Source organism: Toxorhynchites rutilus, chromosome 1, assembly GCF_029784135.1.
Source record: "Toxorhynchites rutilus septentrionalis strain SRP chromosome 1, ASM2978413v1, whole genome shotgun sequence".
Taxonomy (NCBI): domain Eukaryota; kingdom Metazoa; phylum Arthropoda; class Insecta; order Diptera; family Culicidae; genus Toxorhynchites; species Toxorhynchites rutilus.
In genome coordinates this window covers 41793062-41817034 of record NC_073744.1, presented here as the reverse complement: position 1 = coordinate 41817034, position 23973 = coordinate 41793062, and the positions used below count along the sequence as shown (strand labels likewise).

The 23973-nt window shown below is 37.7% G+C and overlaps 1 protein-coding gene across 3 annotated transcripts in view; it reads left to right on the top strand.

The window, feature by feature from the left end:
* LOC129761968 (mucin-2-like) overlaps positions 1 to 23973 on the top strand; it is a 246997-nt gene that overhangs the window by 181712 nt on the left and 41312 nt on the right. For all 3 annotated transcript variants that reach the window (XM_055759834.1, XM_055759835.1, XM_055759833.1), the window contains exon 2: positions 14410 to 14640. In XM_055759834.1, coding sequence (XP_055615809.1) covers positions 14568 to 14640 — 73 coding nt within the window. In that variant the 5' untranslated portion in view covers positions 14410 to 14567. The remainder of the gene's footprint in view (positions 1 to 14409; positions 14641 to 23973) is intronic.

Sequence of the window (23973 nt, the reverse complement as noted above, 5' to 3'; positions counted from 1 at the left end):
CACAACGATTAAATATTGGAGTATGGAATGAATACATGCGAAATAAAAACGCAGCAGCGCTTCTTTAGGCACAAAACAACGTACTCTTTTCATGAGACCACATAGAGTTGAAACTTTTCTCGATACATGATTTATATGAGTGTCCCATGAAAGACAGGAATCTAAGTGTAGCCCTAAATATTTCAAAGATGTGACCATCTCAATTGACATGTTCCTGACAGACGGATCGAGATGTTGACAGATTTTCTTGCGTGGCGAATGAAAAACCATATATTTTGTTTTAGTAAGATTTAGTGTGAGATGATTACCACTAAAATATTCCATGAGAGCCGCTAGATCTGATTCCATATCAGCTACAATGGATTCAACATTAGGACGAGGGTAAAATAAAGCTGAATCATCTGCAAAAAGTCTCGGTAAACCATGTAGTTTTAAATTTCCTAAATCATTGATGAACATCAAAAAGAGTAAAGGACCTATGTTACTTCCGTGAGGAACTCCCATGCCAATTGGGCGTAAGTCACTGCGAACAATTAACCAAACGGAACGAAAATTGGCATGTGGAGGTTTTAGGGTGCAATAAATGTTTCTATGGTGGTTAGACACTCCACCTCTCTCTCTAAAAAGGGGCTGCCATACAAATGAAACACAAATTTCTGCATAACTCGAAAACTAATCAAGCAAATGGAGCCAAATTTAGCATGTAAATATTAGACCCGTAATTTTTTTTAATTTTTCCGTTAGGATGACCATTTCCATTTAGGGTGGTCCGAAGAATCAACTTTTTCCGCTTATTCCCAAAAAGGTTTTTTTTGCAAGAACTAGAGGCGAATGAACTGAAAAGTTTAAACCCTCTTAAAGCCAAAAAGAAGAAGAAGAAGAAGACTTTTTTCAAAAAATCATAACTTTTGAACTACTGAACCGATTTAGATAATCGACATATCAAAGTGAAGCCAATGCCTAGCCTAGCTTGCAAAAACAATGGATTTAATTTTCGTAATTATTGATTGTAGTCGGTTTTGATAGTTTTCATGGCTTTGGACTAGAGGGCGCTATATTTTTTTATATTTTTTTGGAAAGCTGAGGACTTTTTACGTAACATGTCTCGATATCAGAGATGGTATTTTTTTCGTTTTAGGGATATGATAAGAATTTTATAAATATAATATATATATTTTTTGTATCGCATAACACTGCTAAAATTCTGCAAAAAAAATCAAAGGCGTTGAAACACATTTAAATACGAATTAGAGCAGTACTGAATGTCTAAGTCCCCTCCAAAAAAAAACGTCGCTGGGGGTGAGAATGATTCAAAAAAGGTAGTTTTCAAACTTTTTGTTGAATAACTATCGTAAATTAGAGTAAAATGTAATTCTGATTACGTAGGTATGTTCTCTAATGATAAACTTACTTGTGTTCAGGGAATTGTTGAGTACTATTAATTTTTCACTGAACTGCGATTAAGTGAAAGTTGAGAATTGAAAATTGAAAAATGTTGATAGATGAAGATTTTTCTTAAATCTGCCATCGACGATGTCTTCTGCCGTGATGTTGGTTCTTGGAAGCATATCAAACTTCTTTAGTTACTTTCGTCTCGCTCATGAGGTGAGATCCCCATGGCCTAGTGGTTAGCGTGGCGCTCGCCAAGATGAGGGCTTCGAGTTCGATTTCCATTCGGGTCAGAAATTCTATCGACAAAGGTCGTTTTTTTTTTTGTTTGCACTGGTTCAAGTGAACACTGTCTAGAGAGTGATGGGAAAAGCAAATGGTCATTGCCAGTCTCCAAGAAAGGCAACAAAAACCCGGAAACAGCTAGTTGGCGCCGCCGCTATAAGCCTCCTTGCCCAGTCCAGGTGGTACTTGGGACGTAAAACACCGGTATCACGATGGTCCTCCTGCGAAATAGTGCGGTTGGTCGGAGGCCTTGTAAGCCGCACCACAAAAACACCAAGCAATGAATGATACACAAGACATTGTGAATCAGGCCATGTTGTAAAAATGTCAAGCCAAAATAAATGAATAGTCATTTCCGTGTGCCGCTCTCATTAACTATCTCTGGTTTCTAATTGAGGAATTCTTGAGGAATTCGTGTCCTAATTTTTCTCTGGTGAACCTGGAACATATAAGATCCTTCTTATTAGCGACTTCACAGTAATCTGATAGATGCCTCAAGTTGTTCTTTTGATTGTCTCTCAGCGTAAATAAGAGATTATTTCGAAAATGTTGAAATTCCAATGGTAAAACATTTTTGATGTAATGACTCATCTGGCAAGGCTTAAAAGAATCATTGTATTCAATATTTAACATTGTAGTAGTTCTGTATAATGCTGGGCATGAGATTTTTCGGAGGTGTTATTTAATGGCCACCTACACATCAAACTTTGAAGAATTGTTAATTATTATCAAACTATTTGTACTACAGTTAAGTATTATGCACTGTAAGTGGTGAAAATAAGCCTCTTATTAAACGGCTCACAGCTTTCAAAAAAATATTCACAATATTTGTCAAAATATTACTTATAGTAACTTTCTTCGTTTTTGACCCAATATCACCCCTATGCCCCTTTCTTTCCCCCATCGACGGTACTTAAATTCTTGATGAAAAATTTTTTCGATAATATTGGACTGATGGGTGTGTGCAAAAATCATCGAAAAATGGATGAGTAATACACGATAGAATCTAGATTTGTTTAATTTGTGCCCCCAATAAGTTTGCCGAAAGACGAAATGCTACGCTTCCTGCAGTTTTGGCATGTACCAAAAAAAGTCTCCTCAGCACTCAAACGGTTAAAATGTGAACGAATCTACAAATTTCATCATACCTGTTACTAACAAATACACTCTCACTTCAAAATATTTTTCGGTCTTACGAACGCCTCCCACAGAGAAGCGCACAGCGTCAACAATAAACGATTTGCGAGTTTTACATGGAAGTGAACTCAAAACGTTCTTTCCCAAAGATAACGTGCAAATTCAATTCAGAATCTAGGAATAAGAAGAAAAAAACACCCAAAAGAGGCGCGTCTAAAAGCGCTCTGAAAAGACGACAAGAGCGAGTCACTCGTAAATCTCATTGACAGCATTCGTCGAGATTTCGCGCTTTCTTTCCCGTCCGGGCTTTGCTCTCCGGAAGTCACATTCAATGAAGCGTATTATGACGAAAATTTGACTTTTATTAGAAGATTAATGAAGTTCGCGTCGGGAAGGAAGCAGGATGGAGAAGTTGTTTTTTTTTCGCTCCGCATGAGACGACCGGAAAGCAAGAAGAGAGAGAGAGAGACATTTCTAAGACTCATGTTTGCCGGTTTAAGTGACAGCTTTAATTGATAACAAGATCCTTCCCTTCAGTCCCCATTAATTGGAGTCGGAGTCGGAGGGTGCCTCGTATGGTATGGTTGTGCAAAGTACTTTCCTATTCAATTAATTCTGCCAGACGAATTCTCGGCAACTGATTGGGAACGACATCAGGTCGAAGCTGGTGTTGGTAAAGGGGCTGTGGTGGTGGGTGGTTAGAAGGGACCACCATTAAACGGACACTCTCCTACCCCGATGATATATTATTACCGAGCGGAGGATGGTAATTTTATGCCTTAATCATAAAAAATAATTACTTCTAATATATGTGTCTTCTCCACGGATGGGCCGCGAGAGACAAGTTATAAAGCGCAGTGCTTTGCAAAAGAAGAAGAAAGGATGCAGCGGTGGTCGCTACGTGACGTGTTGGGATGCGCGAAATTTCAATCAACTTGTAGTAGTGAGGCAATGTATTTAGCGAGAGTAATTTGTTGATAGTCTTAACAATGTATCAAGTACTGAAGAGCGATGTGTAAACGATGAAATAAATGGCAACAAAGTGGATATAATATATGAAAGGTTCTCCACGTGGTAAATTTTACTGTGTAATGTCTGCAAAAGCATCTAATAAATCTTGGCATCCATTTTTTATTAGGCAGGACTATGTTGAAAGAAAATGAATTCAAGAGATGCGCCTTGAGGTCGTTGAATCATATTAATGCATAATCCTCTATCGTATGTTCTCATTTCGAAATCCTGTGACGACTTTTTTATGCGCGAACGCCTAACATAACATTCCATAAAATAATCGCGCGATGTTTTTCCAAGAAAATCCAATTGGGAAACTCAGTTTCCAATCACTTTTGTAGCAACGGAGGGATATCAGTGGACTCGTGGCAAATGGCTCTTCAGTTAGTCGCAGCATTTTTACATTAAGCATTTAGAGAGAGTATCCAGAATGGATACAAATCGCGCTCGCACACGTTAAAGATGAAAATTGTTATGTATTGTGAGGTATAGTTCCACGATTCGGATTCAGACATCGTTTTGTAACTCCTTTTCTCTTCCTCCGACCAATTCAGCAAATCAATTGGAATTATAGTGACACCGATTTCGCATCCTATCACTTTTACCACGCTTAATACGAGAAAATCTGTCATGTCAAACAGCATGTTTCGTTCGCACGTTCGACATCATTGGAATTAAAGATGAGTCTGGCATGTGCGGCTGTCATTTTTTTTTTATTTCATTGTGGTTTTTTTTCTCTCTCTCTCTCTTCCCCAACCGTCTCCCGTTGATTTCACACGACAGCATGGGATCGGTCCGGCGCTTTCGGTCATGGACTCAGGTCCCAGGAGAAGACACGAGACACGATTTGATGGATGGAATGGTATCCCGAATGGTACTGACGCCGCCGCCGCCGTATTCTGTCAAAGTTTATATTCGACCCCGGACAGATCTAGGCTCATTAAAGTGGCTTGTGCAAGTATCGTCGGTGCTCTTAGGGGGGGCAGGATAATATCGTGAATGGCTCTGCTTCCATATTTGGTATACACTGGGGTCATTTTTGTGATCCATCTAACGCTGGGACATGTCTGGCAAGAATCGATCAAAGTGGGATTGATTATTTATTAGAATGTTTTGATCTGGGTGCGGTGGCGAGGCTCAACATTCCTGAGTTGGAAATTTATTAGCAGGATGGATTGCGGAACAAATCTGTTTCTGGAAAATGGGCTTTCTTATATTTGGTTTTATTACGAGTAATATATAAGGTACACCGGAGCAAGTTGAAACGATCTTTTCGATCTTCAAAAATCACTAAATCACTAAATTGAATTCTATTCAGCATTTACAAGGTACGACAGATGACTTTCAATAAAAAATAGAGATTCTCACTGGATGTTTCGAAAAATATGTATTTTGAAAATGTTTAGTTTTCATAAGCAATGTTTAAATATTTCCGTAGAGCGGGGTGAGTTGAAACGCGGAACTATCATTAGTTTAATGTGCAATTGTGCTTCTAGAATCATGATTTATGAAACACTAATTTGAATGAATTACACGAGGGGCTTAGAATGAAAGGGGTGTAAGTGATTTGATCGATTTCTCTACATCGACTCTCTCTTTTGGTCACAACTTAGCTGCAAATACATTCCCAGCTGTATTTGACAATGTGGAAGATAGGTGAGAACCTCATCTATCGGATTGTATAGCAAACTTAAATTGGAACGTTTTTGCAGTTTAGTTATTAACTGAATAAAAAGTTGATGAAGAGAAATCGATCAAGTCACTTACACCCCTTGCATTCTGAACCTTTCACATATAAACATTAAAAAAAGAGTTTTGGTACACGTGAGATGTGGGGAAGTAGTCTAATATGTACACCCAAGACGGGTCTATGGTACTAGGTGAGGCCGTTTCGTCACTAAGTTGGTTAGGGAAGCGGTATATGAAAACAGTACGGAAGAAAGCAGAAGGGGAATTATTTCCTTGAAGCGTGAAAGAGACAGACTGATCAGGAGCGAGCTTCGGCACTAGCGTATTGTATTTTGTTTACAAACAAAACACAGTAGACTTCCAAGATGGCTGAAGAATGGTTTTAGCAAGTTGGCCCACCTTAGGATGTACTTCTACGCGCCTTGATGTACACTAGGGTGCCAATGAATGTATGGGAAAAAATCGACCCTAAAATTTCAAAATGTTACCCGCTACAAAATGTTCACCACCTCGAAAAAACACACTATGCCGAATTTCAGCTAAATCGGACTTAAAGAAGAGTGGCGCAAAGCGGTCAAAGTTTGAGATTTTTGTAAATCGAAAAATCACACAAGGGGGAGTAAGGGAAATCGGGGGTTTCTAAATTTTTTTTTTGTGTCAAATGTCTTGAAATTGCATGAAACCTCGAGATCTAGTGTCATCTCGAATTTTTTTTGTCCAAAAACGACATTCTGGGACATTGTTGGTTTTTTTTCGGAGTACGAAACGAAAAGTATTGTTTTGGGTTCGGAATTCGGGATTTGCTACGAAATGTTGATTTGTACTATAATATACCCTATGCAAAATATTAGCTCATTCGGACTTCATTTACTGGTGTCACAGATGTTAAAATTTCAGTTTTTTGAAAACCGAAAAATCACCAGAAATCGGGGTTTAAAAAAAATGATGCCAAATGTCTTAAAATTGCGTGACACGTTGAGATTTATCTCAAAAAAAATTTTTTTGCCAAAAATCGATTTTTCAGGCTGAAAAATGACCATGTGCCAAAAAAGCAAAAAAAAATTCGAGAAAACTGTAAATCTCGACGAGTAATGCAACTTTAAGACATTTGGCATCCAATTTTTTTGTTCCGAAAACCTCGATTTTCGATGATTTTTCGTTTTTAAAAAAAAATCAAATTTTAACATCTGCGACACCAGTAAATGAAGTCCGAATGAGCTAATATTTTGCATAGAGTATAGTATCGTGCAAATCAACATTTTGTAGCAAATTCCGAATGAAATATCGAGATAACTATTTTTACTGGCACCCAAAACCATACTTTTCGTTTCGTACTCCGAAAAAAACCAAGAATGTCCCAGAATGTCGATTTTTGACGAAAAAAAATGAGTGGGTTATATCTATGATATAACCACAAGGCTGACGTGGGACTACCTTAGCTTGGCAATCATTTATTTGTATTGTTTAAATTGTTGATTGAACGAAACAATTGAATTTAATTGAATTCAATATATTTGCTTTATGAGTAAAAAATGCTATGTAAGGTCAACTCATGTATTGTGATTGATTATGTTCTTCGTTACAAATAAATTCAATGACAGGTCTTTAACGTTTGGTATGATGCCTAGGACAAAATATGTGAACGGAAGAATTATTAAACGATTATTTTATTTTATACTAGCTGACCCGGCAAACTTCGTCCCGCCCAAAATTTGTTTTTAGTTATCAATATCTTCAAACATTCACGTTTTCTTACTATGAGAAAGTTCATGGATCCAATCGCAGAACTGTTCATTGATTGATCTTCTAATCGACCCCGTTGAATTTACTTTTTACTATAAAATTCTTAGTACTTCTACCAAAACTTGTCATAATAATATCAGATTATTTTCAGACACAATTCTCGTTGAATATTTTTCAACCACTTGCAAATAACATGTTTCTCCGTTACTTGGAATAAATGTTTTACACAAAAAATATGATAGAATAAAGACAGACCCCTCCTCTATTCTCTCTTAGAGAGGACTGTCCATTCGCCATAGAAACGTTTCGTGCCCCCTAAAATCTTCACTTGCCAAATTTGGCTCCATTTGCTTGAATAGTTTTCGAGTTATGCAGAAATTTGTTTTTCATTTGTATGACAGACCACTTAGAGAGGGGGGAGGAGTATCTAACCACCATAAAATCATTTATTGCATCCTAAAACCTCTACATGCCAAATTTCGTTTCATTTGGTTAATTAATTCTCGAGTAATGTAGAAATCTGTGATTCATTTGTATGGCTGCCCCCACTTAGAGAGGGGAGGGGTACCATTTTTTATGTCGATCGGTTCAGTAGTTTCCGAGTTCATTAGAATCAGACAGACAGACAGAAATCCCTTTTTTTGTATATAGATGTTTCAATTTTTCCGTAGAGCGGGGTAAGTTGAAACGCGGAACTATCATTAGTTTAATGTGCGATTTTGCTTCTAAAATCATGATTTATGAAACACTAAATTGAAATAATTACATATAAACATTAAATAAATGGGTTTTGGTACACTTGAGATATGGGGAGGTAAACAAATATGTACACACAAGATGGACACTACTAGGAATTGATATACGAAACAATAACATCAAGAATACTATTTGGAGGTAGTAGGGGGCAATAAATGTTTCTATGGTGGTCCGACACACCTATCCCCTCTCTACTGCCACGCAAATGAGCTTGAGCTTGGGTAGACTGTACAATTCATAGTTGCTCTCCGTGATTGACCTGAACCAACCAAATTGCACAAAGAACACACAGAATGACGCTTGGGATGAGCAAATCATTCTTGTTGTGCAATTTTCGGAGATTCAAGTTTTAAATTGTCAATAACGACGCAGGCCACGTTCTTACAGTTACCAAGGGAAGGGAAGGAATGTTAGTATGATATTCGCCGCCCGAAGGCCAGAAGGGTCGCCTCTATAGCGTGGTCCCCTAGCGATTATCATGGAAAGGATAGTTGTTAGTGGGTAGGGTTAAGAATCAGGATTCACTGCGGTAAGTGATGGGATTCTGTAAACGCGGACTTTCAACCTCTCGACAAACCAAAATCTCGTAACTCGCATATTCCGATTGCCGGGGCGACGGACTGACGATTTTTTTGTATTCATTGTGTTTCGAACTTTCCAATTATTCACATATTTTGATACCCGACGACGGACGTTATACTTAAGAAACCTAAGAAGATCACCGGGAAACACCTCTACCATAAATCGCACCTAAAATATTCCTATACTTCCTAAGTATTGAAATATGTTTATACCCAGACAAAGGATCCTTGAGAAACCTGAGAAGGTAACCGTGAAAAACCTCTACATATGATGCTAATTTACAGTATATTTCGTGAACACTCACGTCGCTACCTTCTAGTTTTTGGAATATGTTTTTACCCAACGACGAAGGATCCATGAGAAATCTATGGTCTCCGAGAAACAGCGAAAATCGCTTTTTTCAATTTTTTGAATTTTTCATACCCGACGACGACGATCCTGGAGGATGAGAGATCACCGAGAAACATATATGGAAACATTTTTGATTCTTTTTTTATTCCCGACGATGGAGAATCCATGAGAAACCTGAGAAGGTCACCGGGGAATACCTCGAAAATAAAACTCCCCAATTTGAACGCAAATACAATCGTTAAACAAAAGAAAGCTTCCATCCACTTGCTTTTTATTCCAATTCCTACTGATATGCCATGTTATGATGAATGATTAGATCGCTAGATAGACGATAAACGATAATAAAAAAATTAACATAGCTTTGGAAAATTGAGCGCTTTGCAAAGCATCCAGTCGCTTTGCTACGATGCATCCAGTCACGGTGATAATATCACTGCAGGAATCAAATTTCAATGCGATAGAAATTCTGGCAACCACCGAGCTTGTTCGAATCGCTCACTAACACACATAACTTGGTTCATCGAAGAGAGGCATATAAACAGTCCCGAACATGAAAACGCACGGATCGACAAACAAAAATATCACTTCACGCTATTGCAAATATGTATCTTATAGGCTTTCCCGACACTGCTCGAAGAATTGTTTTCTATTTCAATCGATTTTGTCACAGATCTTCCTAGCTTACCTACACACATCGGGTGAAAGAGAATGCAAAAAACGAGATAAAACTAACACATTGACACCGGGCAAACAAAGCGGGAAGTTTTTTGACGTAGAACTACGTCTTTCATTAAGGGTGCCAAATCAGAAAACAGGTCACGTTTTTATGAAATAAAGGTAACGTTAATAACTATTTTTGCCGGGAATGGATTTTGGCGATTAACATACCAAACGAATCGGAAATTCCCTAAGATTTATTTGATATGCTATACATTACAAACCCATAGTCTGCATATGTTATAAATTGATGAAAATTGGAAGCATTAACTTTTCCTCATACATTTGTTCTGTCCATTTGTGTGCTTTCCCGAACAGAACTGTCAATAACGAGCAACTTATCGACGAGCAACGAATGGGGCAATCGTAAGATGTAAAATCTCCGTGAACAAAGGAAAAGAAGAAGAACGAAGGGGAATTTTTGCCTAGAGTATAAACAGTGGATCTCGCTGAGGCAAATTTTCATTCTTCGTGGAGACACCGACTTAACAACATCGTTGCTGGGCGAGGTGGACAGCGAGGGATCGAATGCCTTTCTCAAGTAATACGAGGAAAAAGTAAAGTTTTCCAAGGGCCTTTTTGAAGGTTAGAGTCGAATGAACTGAAGAAGTTTAAAGTCTCACATGTCACAAGAAGTTTAAAGTCTCAAATTACTCACTGGCTGATGTCAAACTGGCGCCATTGAATTACGGTTCTGAGCTACACAATTGTGTGAGGAATCGTCAAGCTAGGCTATAGTCAGCTCACCAAGAAAATAAATGTTCTGGAATTTTGTCTGTAATTTGATTTCGTATGACGGTAGTAAAACTAGCTGATCTAGATCGGCAATGTTAACAAAAAGGGCTTCTGTTGAGAAGAGCGCATAACGGAGATATTTGTGTACGTACGTGCGTTTTAACGTATTGCGCTGTTGCGGGTGAACATGTCGATCCGAACGTGGCGACAAGGAGGGGAGAAAGCTGAATTAGTTATGAATCTCTGCTGATGCAAATATTTTCCAAGCAGTTAACATTGTTTGTTTTCTGTCATCATAAAGGCTTCGTTGGTGCCTTTGACATTGCATCAGTGCGTTGAACTGACGCTATGGTGAAGCAGGTGTTAAGGTTGTGCACCAACAATTATTTGAGGAATACCAAGTTATTCAATAAGTTATGATAAGTTATTAATTTATTTGGGTTCGCGTGCCAGTTGCAAAACTGTCTTCAACTAGGATTGCGTTTGCGTTAAATGAATAATGAAGCAGTGCTACTATTTCCGAGGTTGTTGAGATTAACAGAAAGAGTTTATTTCGTTTATTTAGTCATCAAGAAAGTAAATGTCGTTCTGGAATTTTGTATGTGATTTAGTTTCGCTTGCCAGTCGCAAAACTTTCTCTTTTCTTTCATTCTTTTCCTCTGCGAGGACAAGAATGAATCATCATACAATAATCATCAAATCATTCCACAAGAAAAAAGTATTTCAGGGCGACCAAACTGGTAGAATGGTTATTTCTAAGATTTCTTAGCATTATAAAATAACATTCGAAGTTATAAACAAGCGACTTGAATTAAGCTACAGCGTAGTTCTACGTCAACAATGCGGTCGTGTCTTGGATACAACCTCCTAGAATTGTTTTTTTCATCGTTAGCGTGAGCACTCAATTTATACTTATTTAACTAAGGAAACCAAGTTTATAAACGGCATCATTAGAAAATTTCGTCATATAACTTTACGGAGAGCTTCGGGAACAGCACTTTTCAATTACAACTGAGTTATGTCACCACATACAGAGAAACAGGCAGGAACTACATTTAATCACGGATCAAACGAAGAGCGCGTCTACTCTAGATGATTACCCGCGCGAGACTCCGAGTTTCTATGATGGTATGACACCCCTCCCTTCTCTGGAATGGAGGGGGGGGGGGTAAGTTTCGCATAAAAATAATACACATATTTCATTCAAAACTATTCCAACAAAACATGACAATTGAAAATTTTCGCAAAACTCCGAAGAAAATGTGACAAATTGCGAAAATTCAATTCTCATATGTTCTACAATTTCAAAGTGACAAGCGTTGTTAGTCCATTTGATGTTTGCGCTAACGAAATTGATCCTTTTTCGAAAGTGGAAACTCACTCCTATAGCTTCTTATATCTATATAAATGAAAATATTGCAAAAACTTGCAAGTGGTTGGAAAATCCTGAACGAGAATTGTGTCTGAAAATAATCTGATATTATAATGACGAGTTTTGGTAGAAGTACTAGGAATTTTATAGTAAAAGGTAATTTTAAAGAGTAGATTAGAAGATCAATCAATGAACAGTTCTGTGATTGGACCCATGAACGTGCGCTTAGTAAGAAAACGAGAATGTGATAACGAAAAATAAATTTTGAGCGTCACGAAGTTTGCCAGGTCAGCTAGTATAAAATAATTACGATCAGAGCTTGGCAATTTCGAAACAAGATGAATATGATTTTTTTACTTCATTTTTTCTCATTAGTCAGAATGTTTTTCGATTGTGAGTATTCTCTACTCAAACTGAAACATCGATTCTTCGATTTCGTTCTCTTCTGCTCGATTTCATTTCCATTGAATTTGAAAGCAAACGCTTTCTCTTGAATATTACAACTGCTCGAATTCATTGTAATTTGAATGGGCTATACGTCAGTATCAGTTTCACATGTTAAAGGGCGATCATTGCTTCCAGTTGAATGTTTCATTCGATTTTATTCCTTCAAACCGGATTTTCCTGGACTGTCTTTCCAAAAAAACTTGTACGGTGTTGTATCTAGGACACGACCGCATATTTTCGATGTAAAACTACGCGATTATATTATGCAATCCACTTGTTTACCACTTCGAATATTATTTTAGAATGCATCGAAATTTTTGTAATAGGACTACCAAACTATTTAAACGGAAAAATTGTCAAACGATCATTGTATTTTACATTTCCCTCTGTAATTATTGCACATCTCATGTTTGCGTAGTTCTCGAACCGCGAAAGTTCATTCACCTCTAGTATCTGAAATGACGATTTTTCCAGGCTTCTCAGTTTAAAAGTACGTTTTAGGGAAACATTCCGGTCTGCACAACGACAAGCGAGTACAGAAGTACTTAACACCAAAAATTACCCCCAACTTGCATGTATTTACAAAGCGGATTCCCCCAGACACATTGATTTTCAAGTCCGTGTTAGGGAAACACAGCTCGGTGAGAAAAAAATACCCCCAACTTGCATGTATATTTGCAAAGCGGATTTCCATAGGTACATGGATTCTGGAGTCTGTGTTGGGGAAACCGTAAATCGGGCCAATGAAAACTTGGCAGTTAGGGCGTTTAGATAACGCTTGACATTTTAAGTTGTTTAATTGTTCATCTCATGAAAATGACTTTTTATCAATTGTCATAGACGCGTAGAAATATTTCCTTTGAATTGATGCAAACATTTCCGATCTGTTAAGAAATGTTCGAGTTATAAGCATTCGAAATACGAGTAGGGTTAGCACACAAATCGGCAGAACAAATGTATGGGAAAAAGGAAATTCTTCCAGTTTAACCGTTTAGAGATTGACGAATTGTAATGTATAGCATATCAAACACATCTAAGAGAATTTCCGATTCAATTGGTATGTAAATCATGAGAATTCGTTCACAGTGAAAATAGTTATTACCGTTAACTTTATTTCATAAAAACGTGACCTATTTTCTGATTTGACACCCTTCCTGAAAGACCATAGTTCTACGTCAGAAAGTGGAATTAATAGAGGCCTATGAGGGCATATTAGTCTTACAACCAGTGTCAGTAACTGATTATGCCTGCCGGCATACTGCACATCTTTTCACATCGTCATTTTCATTGCTTTCAGCGAATACGGTTCGAACTCAAACGAAAATTTCATTCAGATCTAAGACTCTTTAATTTTCATTTGTCGATTTGATAACTTCGCTTCAGTGTGGAAAATGAATCAAATGAACGTGAAACGGAACAAAACTGTTCAGAGGTGAAATGATATTCTTTTTAATTAAGTGTGAAGAGAGAGCAGCATTATTTTAAACCTGCACGAGTTTTTAGCCGGTTAATCAAAATTTTGGGCACATTAAAAGAGCAATTCTTTGCAAATTGTACCAGAAATTCGGACACGACTGACAGTCGAATTTGGGCCCGCAAAAAAACTTGACCGAATCGCGCTGGAACGTGGTCAATCGATTCCAATATGCTGACATATGAATGTCATTAAAAAAAGTGTTATGTTTTCCTCGAAACGCTCCTGATTTCGTTACAAATTATTAGACTAAACACCCACAACAACCTACCGAAGGCAAACAGCTTCTGGAACTCTCCAATAATTCAGGGACCGATGAGCCGTCGAATCAAAACTCACCGACAACATCATGAATGGCTTCTCTGGCAGCAATTTGAGGATGGATAAACTTTTCCAATCTCGCCACAGAATCCAATTACAGACTGCTTTCAAGCGAGAATGAAAAACTTCAATTTTGTTCCAATCTTTGCGTTCATTGCGTGGCAGAGCTCAGTTCGTATCAATTTTCTCCGAAGATTTGCGCGCGTCTGCTAAATCTAAACAAATAATCTGTCAGATATAATTACTATTGACATTCGATTAGCATCTGCCTATTTGCTCCAAGGATACAGGAATCATTAGGCAGCTTTTTCTTGTTATACGGCCCAACGATAAAAGTTTCCGACAGTTTTGAGTGGCCGTTCTAACTATTATAATTTTCCCACATTTCCACTCTTTCTAGGAAACCATATTGGTTCGCTTTCCATCCAAGGACGTATTATTAAGGTTTGAGGCTACCGTCCCTCTCTCCCCATCACCTGGAACCACCACCACCAGCCCCCCACAGGAAGGATTTCGATAAACCCAAGCGCCGGAGAGGAATCCGGAGAAAGGAAAATTATGGCTAACCCACAGCTTCTGTGGGCGTTAGTCCTGCTCGGCACTTTGACGCTGCTGCCGGCGACGATTGAAGGTAATTAACATGATTTTCCTGCCCCCTTACACTACAAACATAGATATACGATGTTCTCCTGCTCTCATGCGAAGCGCAAATGACAACCGCCCGGGGGTTGGAAACTTTACGGCTAATCGAGTAACACTCGAGTGTCAGATGTGTGGTGACATAGCACAAAGTACCCGCTTTTGGAAAATTAAGACCGAGTGTAAAGTTTATCACTCCCCATACAGGTCGTTTTTCGCTAGTTGAGGGGTGATTCCGGTGACACTCTCAGCTGGGTGCTGGGAATGTTTGCCGTAATTGTGTTTATTTCCGCCATTTTTGCTGCTCGAATATTTGATGCACTATCCCAGCACCATTTTAATTCAGTGTAATTTTGTATTATTAAACGAATATTGAAAACTGAATGCTAGCCCAATTTGTCAACGAAAAAAAAAATCACATTACCGAATACACTCAATGCATATCCCGAATATGCGACACATCCTGTTACATCAAAACCAGTAGTGCTGCAGAACGGATACGGCTCCCAGGCACCATCAACTTTTGCCCCAATGTAATTACAAGAGCGAGTGAAGATAAAGTGTTTTCATCGATCCCCCGTGCCCGTTTCCTTTTTCACACTCGAAAGCACCCCGAGATCCCCCAAAGCGCCTCTGCCGAGTCGAGGGGAGTCGGTGGGAGATTTGGTGCCACTTAGCTTAATGGAATCAGCGTAGTTTGGGTTGATACCATCCCGAACAACAACAGAGTCGAAAACTTCTCACCGAGAGCTAATTGAAATGAAATTAATTGAATTGTCTTCCCGCTTCCCCGCCCATAGTTGTGTGCGAGTCTACTAGCCCCAACAGCGGAGCCTAGCGATCCCTGGCTGCTACATGGGAAGCCCCCAATTGGGAGGCTCAGATTTCAAAGATCTGTTTTCGATTCCGGCTCTGCTGATGATGCTGCGTGTAATACGATTATTTCCGACAGTGCGTTTTCGGGAAGTTCTTTTTGGCTTCCGTTTACCCAATGCTACGACAATTAGAGCCACTATCAGATTGGGAAATGGCAAAATTTACTGAAGTGCAACGAAGTTATGATTATGGTGATAAATTGTGCCAGCTGCAGCGATAATTTCCCACTTTCGACAGATGAAAAAATGTGGACCACTTTTGCGTTGGTGACAAGCGGAATTGCTGAATTCTTTCTCGGGTTTGTTAAAGAACAGCAAACTTGATTGATGGTTCAACTTTTAATTCGTGTTATGTGAATGGAGCTATCAGACTATAACTGTGACTGCTCGAAAATGTTGAAATACATTTTCCCTGTTGAAGGGCGTATAACCTCAAAATTAACATGCAACACGTTGATCACCTCCAGTCTGAGTTCGAAGCCTTCTTGACAACGGTTTGCACCTTTCGACCGCCCTCTGGTCTGCGTGTCTGTCAATGAGGTGTTATTTTTAGAAACAACTTCATGCGAGCCGTGCGACGTTATGTACCTACTCATAGGACAGCAGCTCCGTGCGGCTAATCGATCCTCGATCTGCGGTCGAGCCTGTTTGTTAACGGAAAGTGAGACTCAGATGCCTCAGAAAATTTGCGGTGATGCGGTTGTAGTTTGTTGGGATCATTACATTGCGCTGGACACTTGTTTTAATAACTATAATTTGCGTTCTTATATCGCCTGGCCGTGCGAAAAGCACGTGTGCTTTGTATTCAATTACGCTTAACAAGCTATCGTCTTCCACTGCATGCTGACAGGATTTTATAACATTAGCTCGAATTCCATTCGATGATTTGTTCAGTTAGCATCGGGACACAAGAAATCGATTTGAAGAAATCGAGTTAATTGAAATAACTTATCGAATATCCGAGCAGTTTCGTCGCACTTTTCAGCAAAATTACATCTCTAACGACTCCCATTCTAACCATCGTTTCCAACTCAAAATCGTAAAAAAATGATGAATGTCATCCATCAATAAGCCCAAAAACATTTCCAAAAACTTTTTCCGGCAAACGAATTATCAGAAATCAATTTGCTTCTCATTATTATTTCGAACACTACTTTAGATTGCATCGAACTGTTACATTGTATTGTATTGAAATAACCCATTAGTGAGAGGTTCGGTGGCCCTGAAAAGCGCCAATGGATTCATTCTTGTTCTCGCGAGACTATCTTTACTGCCACGACCACTGTTTAATGGATCGATTACACGAGAGCCGGTTTCGGGAGACGGTTTTCAAAATTTTTCGTAAAACGGCAACGGAAAATCCGAAATCAGTTGTTGGCGGCAATTATCGCAACAAACGCGATGGAACGAATTTTCATCTCAGTTTTCAATTGAAAAACACAGCTCTCACGCTTGTAAAAATTCTTCCGATTTGCACTAAATTGTACTTTGACGCCACTCTTTATTCGGGAAAAAAATGCACGAGTTCGTGAAAACTGAATGATCAAGAAAATTTATTCGTATTTCTGCTGTCGGATGGTGCTGCGCGGTGGAAATTCCACATTTCTTCATAACGTTGAAATTGTTTGCTGAAATTTGCATTCAGAGAGTATCGTACATGAGCTGAGAACGATCGATTTATTTTCATCGATTTTAAAGAATCTTGCGTTATCATTGTCGATCAGAACTGGGACGCTATTATCAGCAGGATTCGAATGCCACCAAAGCATGTTGGAATGTTGTAATATTAAAAATACACGACATTGTTTTCGATCTTTCGATTCAATTTCCGCTCTCAATGTAAAAACCACTTCGGTTATGTTATTCAAAAACTCGAACAATAAAATTCACGGGGACCTATCTTTAGAAAAGTCTCCCTAGTAGTGATTATCTTCTTCGTTGAATTGTAATATTTTCTGGAATAAGCTTCTAGTTATTAGCTTGTTCAGCAAGTTTGCATGCGCAACTGATGATAATCGAATCGAGACGCTGATGAAGAATAATCCTCGGTATACGACACATCAATTAGCAGGTTCCTTACAAGCATCTATGTTCGTGAGCACCTGGTGAAACTTGATTACGTAACGCTACAATGTATGAGCTCTACACCTTTTGATCGAAACATTAAATGAATCGTATCTCCATCAACAACTTGCTTCATAAATGCAATCAAAACTCGCAGTTTGAAGCAAATAGTGTCAGGCGAAGAAAAAGAATCTTTGATCATTTTTTGTTTATTACTTGTTTAGACCCCCAATAAAAATATTGAAGGTCAAAAATTTCGACTCCGTAGCCACAGTGGTTGCGCGTTCGCTCAGTAAGCGATCGATCGTGAGTTCAAAACTCAGAGTACTCAATTGACCATCTTTGTGTTGTAACAGAATATATACGTACACGCAACAATTATCAGCGATGGAGATCGATCCACGGTCGGAATAAGATCGATTAATCCTTACAACTGCTCTGCCCTGCAGAAACATCGGGCTCTTGTTCTATTTATAGTTATAGATTCGACAAAAACATGTACACGAAAAAATGCTAATGAGCCTAAATAAATAAACAAATGGGATAAAATATGATTGTGGGTGCCAAGCGTTCAATATTTTTATAAATCAAAGTATCTATGTATGCACTGTAATGAAATTGAATTTAAAAAAATATCTTTGCTGGAAATCCATAATTCGGAAAATATAGATTCTGTATCTGAAATTTGGCGACAAATCTGTAAAATACAGAATATGAATGTGTGGCATACAGAATATGCATATGTGGCAACCTTGATAATGAGGTACGCGAAATTGCTGAAAGTGGCTATATCGACCATGTATGATGTACTGAAACGTTTCTGTGACACAGTTGGATACAGTTTTTTGACGAGAAAACAAAGAAGTTCTGCGATGATGAATTCTGCAAGTTGCATGAAGAATGACGAAAGATTGTGAAACAAAACGGTGCACATAGAAAAAAAAGAGTATGCCTTAGTATCTTGCTTTCGATTCTTTTTTGAAAATCGGCATGATTATTCCAAACAACTCAATATTACCCAATATTTATTAAGTTGAACGAATAAAAAGCCCAACACAACATTTTTATATCCTCATATATATATATATATATATATATATATATATATATATATATATATATATATATATATATATATATATATCCATGTTATGATTTTCAAACACTGTATTCTAATTACGAAGCACTCGATTTCATTGTCTGATTCTCTTCAAAACTCCCAGTTCAGCCAGCTTTCGTCGGTTTATGATACAAAATGTCCGAGATTAGATTCACATGTGATGTTTTGCTATAACGTTAATATTGCGTTTTATAACGAGATCACATTGTAAATGAAATTTGGAAGAAAACAAACAGCAATACCAATAGCTTCACGAGTTGTTGTTCCCCAAAGCTGTTCGAAGAATTGAGAAGAAATCGCCTCTATTAATTATGTTCACATGTTTATAATGTACCAACATAGAATAGAGAATAAAAACAAACATAAACTTAAATTTAGGCGCAATTCAACTATTTTTACGATTATGTTTTCCAAGAAATGGAGAAATGTCTACGTGGACAACAGATGGAGGGGTATAGAAAATGTCGATGCTTGTTTTTGCTTGAGTTTGGGTTTGTTGATCAAGTCTCTATTTGTTAATAATACCGTCAGACGTTCAAATTATTCAAATTTTCATCTTTTTCTACGCGTTTCTTCAAAGAGAAATTATGATCATGGTTTGCCCACCTCTGATCATGGTTTGTCCAAAAAATGATCATATACACATTGCTTAAGTTTACTGTCATCATATTGATTCATACTTAATTTAGACTTTCTTCAGAACATTGCCTTTTCTTGCGCATTTCAAAGGAGAACAGCACTCAACGCAGAGCACAAATTACGTAACGCTAAAAATCCGGATTTTGGACCGCCTCCCCCCCCCCTTCCGTAACGCAATTTCCTATCTTTAATTCACAGAAAGTAACGCATCCTCGACCCACCTTCCACCCCCCCCCCTTGTCGCGTTACGTAATTTGTGCACGACGCCTAAGTGCGAAGGACACCATGAACAAACTGCAGCGCGCCAAGCGGCTGCCATAGTAACCATTAGGACAAACCAGCATCAACGCATCGGACAAACCATGATCTAAATTCCATCGCCATCGAAATTCATCAATTACACGATTTAGATGTATAAATCTGATACAAATGGTGTGCAACCATGATGTTTACAATATTTGTAAGTGTTATAATCCAGAAAAGGTCCGAATACGTACCAAATAATCATCTGGTATATGATTAAAATTTAGCTCAAATGAGGAACTCATTGTCTCACGTTATCATGCCGGGTGTTCGGGTTCGATTCCCGTTCTGGCCGGGGGATTTTTCGTCAGAGAAATTTCCTTCGACTTGCACTGCGGTCACGTGTATTCGAGAGCTTGCCCCTTAAGCCAAATAACATTCAAGGCATGTTATTTGGCTTAAGAAATCTCAACTAAGTACACCTATCCCTCGATTTAGACTGAAGATAGGTTCCCGATTAAACCGTGTAGAATGAAATCTCCGATTTTGCTATGTAAAACCGTGTAAAACGAAATAAACCCTCAATATATACTCAATTCAATAATTTATTTAAGTAAAAAAATTATAAAAATTTACTTATGGAATTCATTATAGATTCTGGGTACAAATATACAAAGAATTCTTCAAGAAACTAAAGCGTAATAAGTTTATTCGCTATCGTCACTTTAAGAAACTACCAATATTTTTATTCTGATTAGTGAAAAGTCATCCTTATCACTTGAGCGTTCCTGATGCGATTTTGGTTCAACAGTCGAAGAATTCGGGAACAGCTGCGTAGATTTGTTTTGCTTTATTTATCATAAAATTTATCAACGAGATTTCCAGCCGAAAGCCGAACATATAACTTTCCTTTATTTTTCATTTTTGTCGATATTCTTAGCATTCTAAGAGCTTGAAAGATTGACACAAATTATACATCAAGACTCCAAAAATGCTAGTAAATTGACAACTTGCCAGTTCTGGAACATAAAATCGCACTCGTAGTCAAAACTATGATCCTATTTTACTTCCTTACATATGAATTACATATATACATTTTTCAAGTTTTTCAAAATTTGTTATTTCATATACCGAGTAAAAGCGAAATCGTGTAAAACAGGTACCGTGTAAATAGGGGGATAGGTGTTAATGCATACTGTAGTTAATGCATACGTTAATATGGCAAAAGTCCCACAGGCAACGTTAACGCTATTCAAGAAGAAGAAGAGGAACGCATTGACACCAATAGAATGTGGTCTTTATAAACTTTTGAAACGCGAGAAAAGAGAATTTTATTTATATGTCTCTCTCTCACATGCGTGCAAGCATCGGTGTTTGACTTCTTCGTGGTTTGACATACGCTACAGGTGAGTTTGATTTGTTTGTTTACACGCACATATACAATATCGTTATATATTCATTATCATTATAAATCAAATACCGTTTAAAATATCGGACGTAAATTCATTAGTTGCGTCGGTTCCAATTACCACTGACTGGACTTGTTCATCAGTCATCCTCGATAGTCAACGCTAGTCTATTCATTCTCTATTCAATTCACTTTTTGAACACTAGAAATTTTTGTTTTGATCTTTGCATAACCAAAGGCGCAATAGGGAGAATTTACAAGGCAGTGTTTGTGGGCTTAACGGGCCGTGGCAACTATGTTACCACCAATGTTCTCACCTGTTTCAATGGTTATTTTTTTTCAAAGGTTAATATGCGTTATTTTTCATGTGAGGATCGTGTTCTCTGAAATTGGAGTCGGTTCGTTGCCTAGTTTCCACGGCCTTATAAAGGGTTAATGAAGTTATGTAGAATTACAAGAATGCATTCATTGATAAATAGATGACATAGAAGCTTGCATCAATCGATTGAAAGTATTTCTACGCATCTATCGCAATAGTTAAAAAAACAAAAATAAAAAAAAAGCAATTTCGTTGGAAAAACTAAATATTGCACAACTGAAAACAGTAAAGTATTATCTGAACGAAATTCCCACACCTGATTGGTCCAATCTGTGTTCCTCAAACTGTAGCGACTAATTGTAGCGGCAACTATCGAAGCAGCGAGGCATAATTGTAACATTCCGAAACCAATAGTGCAATAGTGCAAGTTTGCAAAGCAAAGTTGTTACAAAGAATCTAGCGCTTATTTTAATGTTATCAAAAATAGGGTGACCAAAATTGTCGATGAAATAAAAAACATAACTTTCTTATCTTTATAGATAGAGGTAAACGTAGTTCGACAATATTGTAGTCCCAGTTGTTTGAATCATCTTTGTAGAAGTTTTTTCCTATCTCTTAAAATAAATTCTTAATCTTAAAAAAATGCGCCATTTTCTAAGTTGCGTTAGGGTCACCATGAAAAAAAAACTGTTTTTTGCTCTTTTATATTTCAAATTCTACATAGAAACTGTATTCGAAAGATTTTCAGAGCTCACTGATACAAATCTTTTGCGATGCAGAACTTGTTAATATCTCAACTTCACTCAAAGTTATTGATATCTCTTCCCAAGAAATACACTTTCTGCAACTGTTTGTCATTCTTTCTGGGGCTACCATAAACAACGTTTATTGGCAGCATTTGAAAGAGCATAGTTCATTTTACACGATGTGTTAAAACTATGTCAATTTTCGCGTTTGAGTGAATTAAAATTCGAGTCCTGAGTATTTGGGTAAAAAACCATCAATAACTTTGAGTTGGATTCAAATATTGATATTGCACGGCAAAATGTTGGTCTTGATAAGCTCTAAAAGTCGTACGAAGACAGAATTTGTAGGATGTAGAATTTGAAATATAAAAGTTAGAGTAAAAAAAAACGCTTTTTCATGGTCACCCTAATGTAACTTAGGAAAAAGCGCGAAATTGATTATATGAAAAACTAGAAAAAAGATTCGTTCTACAAAGTTGTTTATGTTTATCTCTATCTATAAAGATACGAATGTTAGATTTTTTTATTTCATCGACAAATTTGGTCACCCTATTTCTGATAACATAAAAATGAGTGCTCTATCATATGTAACAACTTTGTCGAAGACAGTTTTTGTCTAAAGAATAAATATCTTCCACAAAGTTGTGTTTTAACTAAGTTGCATTAGGGTAACCAGGCAAAAAAGGTTTTTTTCACTCTAGCTTTTATATTGAAATTTTATATTGAATTGTCTTCGCTCTTGATTTCAATTTTAATTTACTCAAATACAAAAAATTAATATCTTTGAAAATCACATATTATATAGAGTGAAATTTGTTCTTTCAAGTTCTGCCAACAAACATTTTTTATGTTTGCCCCAGAAAGAATGGCAAGCAAAAAAAGTAAAGATTATTCCAAAACCATAATAACACATCATGTAAATGTAACATCTCCGAAATGTCAAATCATCGTTGTATTTCCAAGTAAACCTCATCTGTATCCTTGTTACTTTGTTGCAACAGCATTTAGGAATCTAGCAGCACTTCCTGTCCCCAAGCCACTTTCAACAAAAATACACGACAAATGTTTTAGACGAAATAGTACCCACTCACCGTTCCGTTGATTGGGAAGCTTTTCAAGTATTTCCGTTCAAATCCGATATTATTGACTTCCGTCGGCCAGCATGCTTTCAATTTCATCATTGAACTTTTTTTTTTGTATATTCGCAAGCAAACACTGGGAATTATTATGAATCAACAGTGGTCGATGGAAATGAAAATAAATATTTTATAACCTATGCCGGTAGAATCGTTTTTATTTTCGCCAACAACGCCCAGCCAAAAGGCACCCTCCGCCAGGCCACATCCTGTTCGGGAGGGATGCAAGAGTACGATTCCCGGCTCTGATATTCCTAGCCATCTGTACGCTTCACTCGAAAATGAGAGACAGCGGGTGGAATGTGATTGATGACAGTGTATATATTGGTGGAAAATAAATAACAAAACTGCAACTGTGAAAAGCAACAATATATGGGTGGAGGGAGCCACTGATGGAAGCATTCGCACTCGTTGGATATTTTCAATTTCATTTGAATGATCTATTGTGTTGATACAAGGAAATGGATAAATTAGACTCTGAATAACCACACTCGACATTCTGAAGCTTTCCCGCAGCTTTCCCAGAAGATTGTCAATATTGGAATATTGCGCTCCATTTCATCAAAAGTCGGCTAGCTTCACGCCCAATCGAGTTTCCATCATCTGGATTTAATCTCTCCGACAGCTATTATTAACTCAATATTCCTGTACCCTTGTCATTAACCTGACATCTTCCACGAACTGACCGCAACAACATCGAGTCGCTCCCTTGATGATCCGACGAAGCGAATGACCGCTGAAACCATTCCTCCGAATGCGGCATCCGAGATACGCC